This window comes from Leptonychotes weddellii, chromosome 10 (genome assembly GCF_054177405.1).
Source record: "Leptonychotes weddellii isolate Sample4059 chromosome 10, ASM5417740v2, whole genome shotgun sequence".
In the NCBI taxonomy this organism is placed as follows: domain Eukaryota; kingdom Metazoa; phylum Chordata; class Mammalia; order Carnivora; family Phocidae; genus Leptonychotes; species Leptonychotes weddellii.
Window position 1 is genome coordinate 70,387,263 of NC_138378.1, and position 13,003 is coordinate 70,400,265.

At 36.5% G+C, this 13,003-nt stretch overlaps 1 protein-coding gene across 1 annotated transcript in view; it reads right to left on the reverse strand.

The window, feature by feature from the left end:
- WDPCP (WD repeat containing planar cell polarity effector) overlaps positions 1-13,003 on the reverse strand; it is a 413,409-nt gene that overhangs the window by 160,010 nt on the left and 240,396 nt on the right. Inside the window, exons 16-17 of the mRNA XM_081797281.1 lie at positions 6,374-6,511; positions 3,902-4,055 (exon numbers count right to left, since the gene is read on the reverse strand). Of these exons, the coding sequence (XP_081653407.1) occupies positions 3,902-4,055; positions 6,374-6,511 (292 nt within the window). The remainder of the gene's footprint in view (positions 1-3,901; positions 4,056-6,373; positions 6,512-13,003) is intronic.

Here is a 13,003-nt window from a genome sequence, read left to right on the forward strand (position 1 = left end):
TAGCCTGGTGGTGGGTATTAAAGAGGGCACGTTCTGCATGGAGCACTGGGTGTTATACGCAAACAATGAATCATGGAACACAATGTAATGTATCGTGATTAACATAATAAAAAAAAAGAAATCATGGGATGAAAGGTACAGGGAATCTAGTCAATGGTATTGTAATAGCGTTGTATGGTGACAGATGATAGCTATGCTTGTGGTGAGCATAACGTAAGATACAGACTTGTGGAATGTAACATTGTGTGTCAACTATACTTCAATTAAAAACCCACTGAGATATTTGTGCAAGTACAGAGACCAGTGAAATAAAGAGCCCAGAAACATTCTATATATACACTATCACATTTACAAAATATTAATGTCTTCCCCACCAGAATGGCTAAAATGCAAAGACAGACAATATCATGCATTGAGGATGGGGCAAGCTCTACTGTTATGGACTGCTGGTGAGAAGATAAGTTGTTACAACTCCCTAGGAAAACTGGAAATAGCTACTGTAGGGGAGCAGATTTTTCTACCATAAGCTATGCGTCTTTAGGATATGGAGAAAGGGGAACCATCTTGCACTGGTGGGTTGGTAGGAATGCAAACTGGTATAGCCGCTCTGGAAAACAGGATGGAGGTTCCTTAAAAAATTGAAAATAGAACTACCCTATGACCCAGCAATCACACTACTAGATATTTACCCAAAGAATACAAAAATACTTCTTTGAAGGGGTACGTTCGCCCCAATGTTTCTAGTGGCTTTATCAACAACTGCCAAATTATGGAAAGAGCCCAAATGTCCATCGACTGATGAATGGATAAAGAAAAAGTGGTATATATATATACAATGGAATATTACTCAGCCTTAAAAAAGAATGAAATCTAATATTACACCACTGTATGTTAACTGGAATTTAAATAAAAACAAGAATATATAAATTTGATTAAAAAAGATATGCCTCTTTGGCATATTGATTATTCTAAGCTGGTATTTTTTAAGAAACTGTAGACACAAGAATATCTCTGAAATCCCAGTTTCCCTCCCTTAAGAGACATTTCCATGTATAAGGGAAATCTCCATTTGTAAGGGTGTCTCCCTCAGTATCAGGAAGAGGGGGATGACTCTTAGATGCCTAGAAACTGTTATCAGTGGAGAAGGCATGAACTTAAATCTGCATGACAACTTTAGCCTTTTTTACTATGCTTTTTATGGTAACCTCCCATAAACGATCCTCTACCTACATCTTCTCTTGTCTTTAGATGGAGATGGTATTTAAGGTGATGGCTTCAGCTATTTTGGTGAGATACTCAGTTTTCTTGGGTCTCTCCCATGTGTACAGGAGGTATATATATTATTAAACCTTGTTTCATTTTCTATTAATCAGTCTTTTTTTTTCCTTGGGTTTTTTTAAATTTAAATACAAATAGCCAACATTCTCTATTAATCAGTCTTGTGTAAATCTGGTTTTTAGTTCGGGTGGAAAAACCTTGAAGGACAGAGGAAAACTTTTTTCCTCTCCACACTACTAAAGCTGAATATATGAATATATCCTATGTCCCAGCAAATCCACTTTTAAGCACATACCCAGAAGATCTGTGTATACATCTGTTAAAAGACAAACACAAGTATATTCATAGCAGCACTATTCACAATAAGCCCCAGACTTGAAAGAATTCAAATATCTGGCATAGAATAAATAAAATTGTATATATTCATCTATTGGAATACTGTTATATAATAAAAAGGAAAGAATTACTTATATACAACAATATAAAAGAATCTCATAAAGTTAAGTGAAAGGAGCCAAAAACAAAAGAATAATATAGATTCCACTTATTTAAAATTTGAAAGAAAGGTAAAGCTAATCTATATTATTATAAGTAAAGATAGTTCGGCTGGGATGTAGTATCTTAAAGTGGATATGAGAGGGCTTGTGTGGTCTTGGTAATGTATGTTACTTGGTCTGGATGATGGTTACAAGAATGTGTTTACTTTGTGAAAATCTACTGAGTTACATTTATGATTTGTGTGCTTTTCTGTATGTATGTTATACTTTAATAAAAAATTTAAATAAAAAACTTTCAAACTGTTCAGATTATTATCATTGAACTTATCCTTCGGCAACTCTTGCTTTTAGTTATGTTGATGGCTACCACATGTGATAATTTTTACAGACTCTTCCATGTAGACTGAAATACTCCAACTTATTTATTTTTTTTTAAAGATCTTATTTCTTTCTTTGACGGAGAGAGAGAGAGCACAGCAGGGGGAGTGGCAGGCAGAGGGAGAGGGAGAAGCAGACTTTCCACAGAGCAGGGAGCCCGATGCGGCACTCGATCCCAGGACCCTGGGATCATGACCTGAGCTGAAGGCAGATGCTTAACTGACGGAGCCACCCAGGCGCCCTTGAAATACTTCAACTTGAATGCTCTTGTTATGTTACATAATTTACCTTCTTGCTTGCATCAAGCAACACTTTTGAAAGCCAAAAACTTAATTATTTTCTGCTTTCAGAAATGTCTGAGAGAGCAGAGTTGAACTAAATTGAAGGAACTTGAGAGAAAATTAGCTTTCCCCAGCATGATGTGGGCTATATGGAAGAACTAGACAGAAACTACGATTAAAAAACTAGAGATTCTTTCCTAATTCCTTTTCTAATTTTGAGTGGGAGTCACCCCAGTTTTCTAGAATAAAAGTGGAGTAGAACATTCATCTGAATGTTCACCTCTTGATAGTTACTGTTGTTACTGAATGGTATCTTTGTCAAGGGAGTAATCAAGGTCAGAGAGTAAAGCCCTGAAAAAAAAAGGCTGAAAAGCAGGGAGATACAGGGTTTCAGTGAAGAAAGATATTTGCTAGAAATGAGGCAGGGCTCAAAAAGACTCTGGCTAGGAAGTACCAGCTGGCTACAGGAATCTAATCAAAGCATTCACAGGGCACAGAAAGCATACTGGCGAATAGTGGAGTTTCTTCCTTTTTCTGAAATTTTGTGATAATTTCTTCACATTCCTTTTCACCCTTAGTAACTTTAAATAGCTTTAAAATGCAAAACCTCCATCCTTAAAGAGAAGCTGGCAATTGCTCCTTCTGGCTGCAAACAGCATTATAAAAACAAAGATGATCAATCACTGGAGAGGCTTGTTATAATAATTTGAAGCAAACTTACAAAGTAGAAATCTACTAAAACTTCCTTTCTCAGGAGTTCCACAAAGAAATGAATTCTTTTGCAATTCTGAGGGCCCTTTGCCTAATCTAGGAATAGTAAATACCAGGAAGAATAGGAATTGGGATGTCCAGAGATCAATAATTCCAGATTTAGTCACATTAGATTAAGTTTAGGGAAAAGGAAGCTCATGTTGATATTATAATAGTTTTTAAAACTATCATTTTTATATATTGTAAAGTTTTGTATGGACCTTTAGATTAAATAGGTTTCTGATTGGTCTTCTTTGGAAGACTACACTGTAAAACGACTAGTGGCTTCTAAAAGAAAACAAGTCACCCATCAAACCTAAAAGCCCATGTGAAATACTTTGATATAGGACAGAATTCTTTTGAGATATGACATGTCTATGTGTATAAATAATTATATAAGTTTCTGTGTTGGCTAATATTAATAACAGCACTTATGATAATAAACTACCTCAAAAATCTTATGAAAACAGTGTCTTTTTGACTTTTTGCTAAATGGTGATTAATCAGTGATTATTAATTTTTATATCAACACTGTTCCCACTTATATATCCATATTGTACTATTTACCCAGGCTTAATTCTTTTTTAAAAGTCACTTTCTTTACAAAGAAAGTAATTCAAATTAACCAACCGGGCCTTACAAACATAAATATACATGATACTGAGTAAGTATTGACTGAAACAAAAAGCACTTAAAAAAACCAGCATTAATTCTTACCAACTCCAGAGGTTATTGATTCTGCATCAATGTCACTAGCTCTTTTTCTTGCCACTTCAGCTAGTGCCAATTCACCCTTATCTAGTGCAAAGTAATGGATGTCCTTTGGAAAAAAAACAAAATAAAAGATTAATCCAAATGAATCTTGGTCAAGTTACAAAGATTTTGAGCAAAAGAGCTTACTGTTCAGATTACAAAACAGACATGGCTGATGAATATTTTTTGTTTTAATTCAGTTTTCTTTTCTAGTATAAGCAAATTTTCTTGAATTGTAGATTATAACTATTACCTAATAGCATTATTTAAATAAGTTATTTTAATTCTTCAGGGAAAAAGACAAGTTTTTAAACCAAATGTTCGACATACTCAGTTTTGTCAGGAAATAAAAACATTTATTGCTATGTTCTTTGGGGAGATTTTAATATCTGAGATGACTTCTTCAAAATTCAATTGTATATAATATTATGATAAGCATTTTACAAGAAATACAACTACACAAATTTGTCTCTGACATTTATGTGTCTGGCACATACTACTTTGTTAACATTATTAATATTACTATTATCTTGAACTCATACAGTCAGCAAATAATCAGTGCCTACTAAGTGTTAGGCATTGTTCTGGAATATAGAGATCAATTACAATTCCATGTCTCAAGAAGCTGTGAGCCCAGTGGGGAGACAGATCATTGTGAACAGTTAATTACATAATGTGTGATAGGTTTTATAACAGATATTTGCACAAATATTTGCTGTGGAGCTGAAGAGAAGGAACTGATCCTTGCTCTGAGTCTTGAAGGACAAATAAGAGTTATGCTAGGAGGGAAAATAGAGAAAAAGCGACAGAATTAGTATCTGGTGCATATATATACATACAGAAGATTGAAAAAAGTTGTGTTAGGCAATGGTATATCTTTGAATATGGAAGGAGTCTTACTTAGATTGGATGTGTGGGAGAAAGCAGTGTAAAATAATACTAAAGTAGGTATAGCCACTAAAAAGGATTTTGAACTATTTTTGGTGTGCAAAAGATTGCTGGAATATTATTGCAATAAAAATGGAAAAAGATGGGCCACCTGGGTGGCTCAGTCAGTTAAGTGTCTGACTTTTGATTTTGGCTCAGGTCATGATCTCAGGGTCATGAGAGTGAGCCCTACATTGGGCTCCCTGCTCAGTAGGGAATCTGCTTGAGATCTCTCTTTCCCTCTCCCTCTCTCTCTAGAATAAAGAAATAAACCTTTTAAGAAATGGAAAAAGAACATAAACAACCAGTTTACAATGAAGAAATATAAATGGCCTATACTCATGAAAGATATTTCACTTTATTAATATTCAAATAAGTGCAATTGAAAAAATATAATTTCAAATTGTTTAAGTTTTTAAAAGTTCAGAATATTTACTGGCTGCAGAGACTTCCAGGGAAGATGGCAGAGTAGGAGGATCATTAGCTCACCTCATCCCATAAATACCACTAGATAACACCCACATCAGTGTAAATAACCCAGAAAATGACCCAAAGACTGACAGACCAGACTCTCTACAGGTAAATGCAGAGAAGCCACGTCAAAGAGGGCAGGAAAAGTGGAGATGCTGTCAGGAGCCAAATGGACCCACAGGACTGTCCCCAAGAAGGAGGGACACTGCAGATGTGGAGAGGAGAAAGAAGCAGACCCCCACATCAGGCACACCAGGCATCCGAGGCACGGGGGACACACTGGGAAGACAAATCCTCATAACATTTGGCTTTGAAAACCAGAAGGGCCTAACTTCATGAGTTCTTACAGTCAATGGGGTATTACACCTAGAACTTTAAAAATCAGTGGGCTTGGTTCTGGGAGAGCAGGGAGAACAACAGGAAACTGACTTCCTGCCCTTAATCTTTTTGACTACAAACAGCCCCACTGAAATACAGCATAGAAGCAGCAGTTTGAAAACTGCCCGAGGTATATGGGATTTATTTACTAATCTCAGAGCATGTGCTGGAGAGGCAGGGATCTTTGGGAGACTTCTCCAAGAACAAAATGCTGCTCGGCACCATTTCACTCCCTTGTCCAACCCCCACCCCCAGCCTAAATATAGGATACCTGCAGGAAACAGCACAGTACTAATATGTTCCACCTAGCTTACTTACAGTGCACCCTGCCCTGGTATGCTTCTGCAGATCTGCATCCCCACCCCCGCCAGTCTTGACAAGTTTTCCCAGGTGGCTGTAGGTCCTCTCCTTTAGTAGACTGGTGAAGACCATCCTGGCACCACATGCCCCACCCCTACATTCTACAGCAGACTTCCTTCCTCCAGTATGTCCTTGGCAGGATCCCATACAAAGTGGTACCACAAGCCTGGCAGTGTGCAAGCAGCCCTGACAGGGGTGAGCACCACTCCAAAGTAGAGGGTAAGATAACCCTACACTCCAACTGTGGCTCCAGAAGTGGGCTGGGAGCAGACATCAAGTCTGACTACAGGCTCCACCCACCAACAAAAACTCAGGGGCTAACACAGGGAAAGCACCTTGCAATTTGATGCTACTGCATCTCTGGTAAATGCCTGGCTTGACTGAGCTCAAACCCAACATGGCCCCAGAATGGCCCATTTTCAACACAGTGATCAAACTCTGCACACAAAAGACAAAGAGAGTCATCGTATATGACAGAACTAAAGGTAAATGCAGCTTAGCCACACAGAACTGAACGTGCAACACACACAGGAGACACCCCTGAAGCTCCAGGTTCTGTGAACTGGGGACATTGCACTGCAAGGCACTACATGACCTCCTCTTCATAAGGTCACTACTTCCTTTTTTTCTTTTCTTTTTTTAAGATTTATTTATTTACTTTAAGAGAAACAGAGAGCGTTGGGGGGAGGGGCAAAGGGGAGGGAGAGAGAGAAGCCCCAGCAGACTCCCTGGTGAGCACAGAGCCCTATGTGGGGCTCAGTCCCACAATCCTGAGATCACAACCTGAGCTGAAATCAAGAGTTGGGTGCTTAACTGACTGAGCCACTCAGGCGCCCCTAAAGCCACTACTTTCAAGAGCAAGAGATATAGTGGACTTTACTAAAACACAGAAAAAGACACAGAGAGTTAGACAAAATGAGACAGAGGAAAAATCACAGTGAGAGCTAAATGAAATGGAGATAAGTAATACACCTGATAGAGAATTTAAAGTAATGGTCATAAAGATATACTCAACTAGACTTGAGAAGAGTAGAGGAACTCAGTGATACCTTCAAAAAAGAGACAGAAAACATAAAAAAAGAACCAGTGAGAGACGAAGAACTCAATAACTGAAATAAAAAATGAACTAGATGCAATAAATAGCAGAGTAGAGGAAGCAGAAGAACAGATCACGGACCTGCAGGAGAGAGTAACAGAGAGGAATCAAGCTGACTGGAGAGAGAGGGACAAAAAATAATGAAAAATGAAAATAGATTAATGGAACTCAGCAACACCATCAAGCATAATAACATTTACATTATAGAAATCCCAGAGGAGGAGAGAGGGAAAAGGGACTGAAAGTTCATTTGAAGAGATAATAGCTGGAAACTCCCCAAATCTGGAGAAGGAAACAGAAATCTATACCCAGGAGGCACAAAGATTCCCCCAAAAATTAACCCAAAGAAGCCCACACCAAGACACATAGTAATTGAAATGGAAAAACAAAAAACAAACAAAAAAGAGAATTTTAAAAGCGGCAAGAGAAAAGAGTTACATACAAGGGAAATCCTGTAAGACTGTCAGTGGATTCCTCAGCAGAAACTTGTAGGCTAGAAAGGAGTGGCATGATATATTCAAAGTGCTGAAAGAAAAAAACCCTGCAGCCAAAAATACTCTATCCAACATAGCAATCACTCATAATACAAGCAGAGAGAATTTCCCAAATAAAAATTAAAGGAATTCCTCACCCTAAACCAGCCCTATAAGAAATGTTAAAGGGGACTCTGAGTGGAAAGGCAAGTCCATAGGCAAGAGAAAGAAAAGTAGGAAACAAAAAGGCACTAAAATTAAATATACCTATATAAATCAGTCAAGGGCCTCACAGAATAAAAGGATGTAAAGTAGGGCACCATATACATAAAACAGGGCTGGGAAAAGAGTAAAAACATAGTGCTTTTAGAATGGGTTCAAACTTAAGTGACCATCAACTAAACACACACTGATATACAGAAGATGTTATATATAAACATAATGGTAACCACAAATCAAAAACTGATACTAAATATGCAAAAAATAAAGAGAAAGGAATCCAAGTATATCACTAAGAATGCCAGAAAACCATGAGAGAAAAGAGCAAGAGAACAAAGGAACAGAGAAGAACTACAAAAACAGCCATAAAACAAGTAATAAAATGACAATAAGTACATACCTATCGACAATTACTCTGAATGTAAATGGACAAAATGCTCAAATCAAAAGACGTGATGGAATGGATAAAAAAAAGCAAGGCCCATTTATATGTCTGCCTATCAGACCTAGAGGAACATGCAGACTGAAAGTGCAGGGATAGAAAAGCACTTATCATGCAAATGGATGTGAAAAGAAAGCCAGGGTAGCAATACTTATGCTGGACAAAATGAGCTTTAACAGAAGGTTGTAATAACGGAAAAAGGACACTATGTAATCATAAAGGGAACAATTCAAAAAGAAGGTATAATAATTAAATATTTACACACCCAACATGGCAGCCTCCAAATACATAAAGCAGCTAATAACAAACATAAAGGAAATAATCAATAGTGATACAATAATAGTAGGGTACTTTAACACCTCACATCAATGGGTAGATCATCCACACAGAAATTCAACAAGGAAATAGTGGCTTTGAATGACACACTGGACCAGATGGATCTAACCGATGGATCTGGACCAGATCTATTCAGAACATTCCATCCTAAAATAGCAGAATACACTTGATTCAAGTGCACATAGATTACTGTCCAGAACAGATCATAAGGTTAGGCTGCAACGATTTCAGCAAATTCAAAAAGACTGAAGTCATACTATGCATTTTTTCAGACTACATTGCTATAAAACTAGAAATCAAACACAAGAAAAAATCTGTAAAAAACACAAATACATGGAGATTAAATAACATGCTATTAAGCAACAAATGGGTCAACCAAAATATCAAAGAGGAAATAAAAAATTACATGGAGACAAATAAAAAAAATACAATGGTCCAAAATCTTTGAGACAAAGCAAAAGCTCTTCTAAGAGGGAAGTTTATAGCAATACAGGCCTAACTCAAGAAGCAAGAAAAATCTCAAATAAACAACCTAAACTTACACCTAATGGAGCTAGAAAAAGAAGAAACAAAACCCCAAACCAGCAGAAGAAAGAAAATAATAAAGATAGAGGAGAAATAAATGAAATAGAAACTAAAAAAACAGGATAATAGGTCAATGAAACCAGGAGCTGGTTCTTTGAAAAGATCAACAAAATTGATAAGCTTTTACCCAAAGTCATCAAAAAAAAAGAGAGGGCTCAAATAAACAAAATCATAAGTGAAAGAGGAGAAAACAACAACCAGAAAGAATTATAAGAAAACATGATGAAAAATCATATGCCAACAAATTGGGCAATATAGAAGAAATGGATAAGTTCCTAGAAACATACAATCTTCCCAAGGTCACTCAGGAACAAACAGAAAATTTGAACAGACCTGCTGCCAGCAATGAAAATAGAATCTGTAATAAAAAAACTCCGAAGAAACAAAAAGTCCAGGACCAGACAGCCTCACAGGTGAATTCTACCAAACATTTAAACAAGAGTTAATATATATTCTCTCAAACTATTCCAAAAATAGAGTAAGGAAAGCTTCCAAATTCACTTTTGAGATTGCCATTACCCTGATACCAAAGCCAGATAAAGACACTACAAATAGAGAACTGCAGGCTAATATCTCTGGTGAACACAGATGCAAAAATACTCAACAACGTATCACCAAACCAAATCCAACAATACATTAAAAAATCATTCATCTTGATCAAGTGGAATTTATTCTTGGGATGCAAGGGTGGTTCAATATTTGCAAATATTGCAAATCAGTCAACATGATACATCACATCAAGAGAAAGGATAAAAACCACATGATCAACAGATGCAGAAAAAGAATCTGACAAAGTATAACATGCATTCATGATAAAAACCATCAACAAAGTAGGTTTAGAGGGAACACACCGCAACATAATGAAGGCTATATATAAAAAACCCATAGCTAATATCATATTCAATGGTGAAAATCTAAGAGCTTTTCTCCTAAGATCAGGAGCAAGATAAGGATGCCCACTGTCACCACTTTTATTCAACACAGTACTGGAAGTCCTAGCCATAGCAATCAGACAGAGGTATCCAAATTGGTAAGGAAGAAGTAAAACTGGACTATTTGCAGATGACATGATACTATATAAAAAAAACCCCTAAAGACTCTACAAAAGAAGACTACTAGAAATGATAAATGAATTCAGCGAAGCCACAGGATATAAAATCAATATACAGAAATCTGATGCTTTTTTATACACTAATAATGTAGTAACAGGAGGAGAAATTAAGAAAAATTCCCCATTTACAACTGCAGCAAAAAGAATAAAATACCTAGGAAGAAACTTAACCAAGGAGGTGAAAGACCTGTACCCTTAGTATAAAACATTGATGAAAGAAATTGAAGATGACACAAACCAATGGAAAGATATTTTATGCTCATGAAGTAGAACAATCAGTATTGTTAAAATTTCCATACTACCCAAAGCAATCTACAGATTTATTGTAATCCTTTTCAAAATACCAACAGCATCTTTCACAGAACTAGAACAAGTAATCCTAAAATTGGTATGGAACCACAAAAGATTCTGAATAGCCAAAACAATCTTGAAAAAGAAGAACAAAGTTGGAGGTATCACAATCCCAGATTTGAACAAAGCTATAGGCATCAAAAAAATATGGTACTGTAACAAAAACAGATACACAGATCCATGGAACAGAATAGAGAGCCCAGAAATAAATCCATGTTTATATGGTCAATTAATCTTCAACAAAGGAGGCAAGAATATGCAATTGGAAAAAGACAGTCTCTTCAACAAACGGTATTGGGAAAACTGGACAGCAACCTGCAACAGAAAGAAACTGGACCACTTTCTTACACCATACATAAAAATAAACTCAAAATGTATTAAAGACCTGAATGTGAGACCAGAAACCATAAAAATCCTAGAAGAGGCAGTAATTTCTCTGACAGCCGTAGCAACATTTTTCTAGGTATGTCAACTGAGGCAAGGAAAACAAAAGCAAAAATAAACCTTTGGGATGGTTGGGACATGGAGAAAAAGAAATCCTGTTGCACTATTGGTGGGAATACAAACTAGTTCAGCCACTGTGGGAAAGTATGTGGAGGTTCCTCAAAAAAAAATCTCTTAAAAATAGAACTACCCTACAATCCAGCAATCCCACTACTGGGTATTTACCCAAAGAATGCAAAAACATGAATTCAAAGGTATACATGCACCTCTATGTTTATTGCAGAATTATTTACAATAGCTAAGATACAGAAGGAGCCCAAGTGTCCATCGATTGATGAATGGATATACTAGATGTGGTACATAAACACAACAGAATATTATTCAGTCATAAAAATAATGAAATCTTGGGGAGCCTGGGTGACTTAGTCAGTTAAGTGTCTACCTTAGGCTCAGGTCATGATCTTGGCTCAACTCATGATCCCCTTTGGCTCAGGTCATGAGTCCTGCATCAGACTTCCTGCTCAGTGGAGAGTCTGCTTCTCTCTTTCCCTATGCTCCTCCCCCTGCTTGTGCTCTCTCTCTTGCTCGCTCTCTAATAAATAAAATCCCTAATAAAAAAATAATGAAATCTTGCTATTTGCAAAGACACAGATGGAGCTATCGAGTATAACAGTAAGTGAAATAAATCAGAGAAAGAGAAATATCCTATGATTTTACTCATGTGGAATTTCAGAAACAAAACAAAAATGAACAAAGAAAAAAGAGACAAACCAAGAAACAGACTCTTAACTATAGAAAACAAATCAATGGTTACTAGAGAGGAGGTGTATGGGGGTGGGGGGATGGATGAAATAGGTGAAGGGGATTAAGAGTAAGCTTGTCATGATGAGCACCTGTAATGTACAGAATGGTTGAATCACTATATTGTGCACCCAAAACTAATATATCACTGTATGTTAACTATACTGGAATTAAAATAAATTATGAAAAGGATTATTTACTGGTTGCAAAGTTTTGGAGACTCAGACACATACATTTACTGGGAATATAGGACTTTATAGAGCAGGGGTCCATAAAGTATGGCCTATGGGCCAAATATAGCCTGCCTTTTGTAGAGTCCTCAAGTTAAAAATGGTGTTACATTTTTAAATGGTTGGAAAAATTGTGCTCACCATTCTTATTTATCTCTAAATGGCTTTGGAATTAGCTTATGCTACAGACTTAAAACTATTTCAATCTAAAATTGCAAGGCAAAATAGTACTTATATATGAAACTTATAGTATGATAAAGTAATTTCAATGATAACTGCCATTTTTTTGACTTGCAAGTAATCTCAGGCTGTGTTATACATTTCCTGAATTTTGAAGAAATAAAGGGAGATCTCCATTCTACACAAATTCCTTTCTGATTTCAATCCACAACAGTGTTTTTCAACCTTGATGCAAGTGCAACAGAAATTTCCATATTCCAAAGTCTATTTATGCATCTGAGGAATTTTAACTGGGAGTGATTAATTTGTACTAAAATGACATGCTAAATGGCATTCTTTAAGTCTTATAGTTAACAGAATTCTAAAAATGTCATCTAATTGGTGAATATACTCAATTAAAACCATATGCCCATGGACTGATATTAATAGGAAAGAAATTTGCAAAAGTGAAATACATAAAATCTCATCATAGATCAGCATTAAAAGATGAACATTTTAGTGGGCGGAGCAAGATGGCAGAGGAATAGGAGACCTGGATTTCGACTCCTCTCAGGAATTCAGCTGGATAGGGATCAAACCATTCTGAACACCTACAAACTCAACAGGAGATCGAAGAAAAGAAGAGCAACAACTCTCTCATCAGAAAAGCAACCACTTTCTGG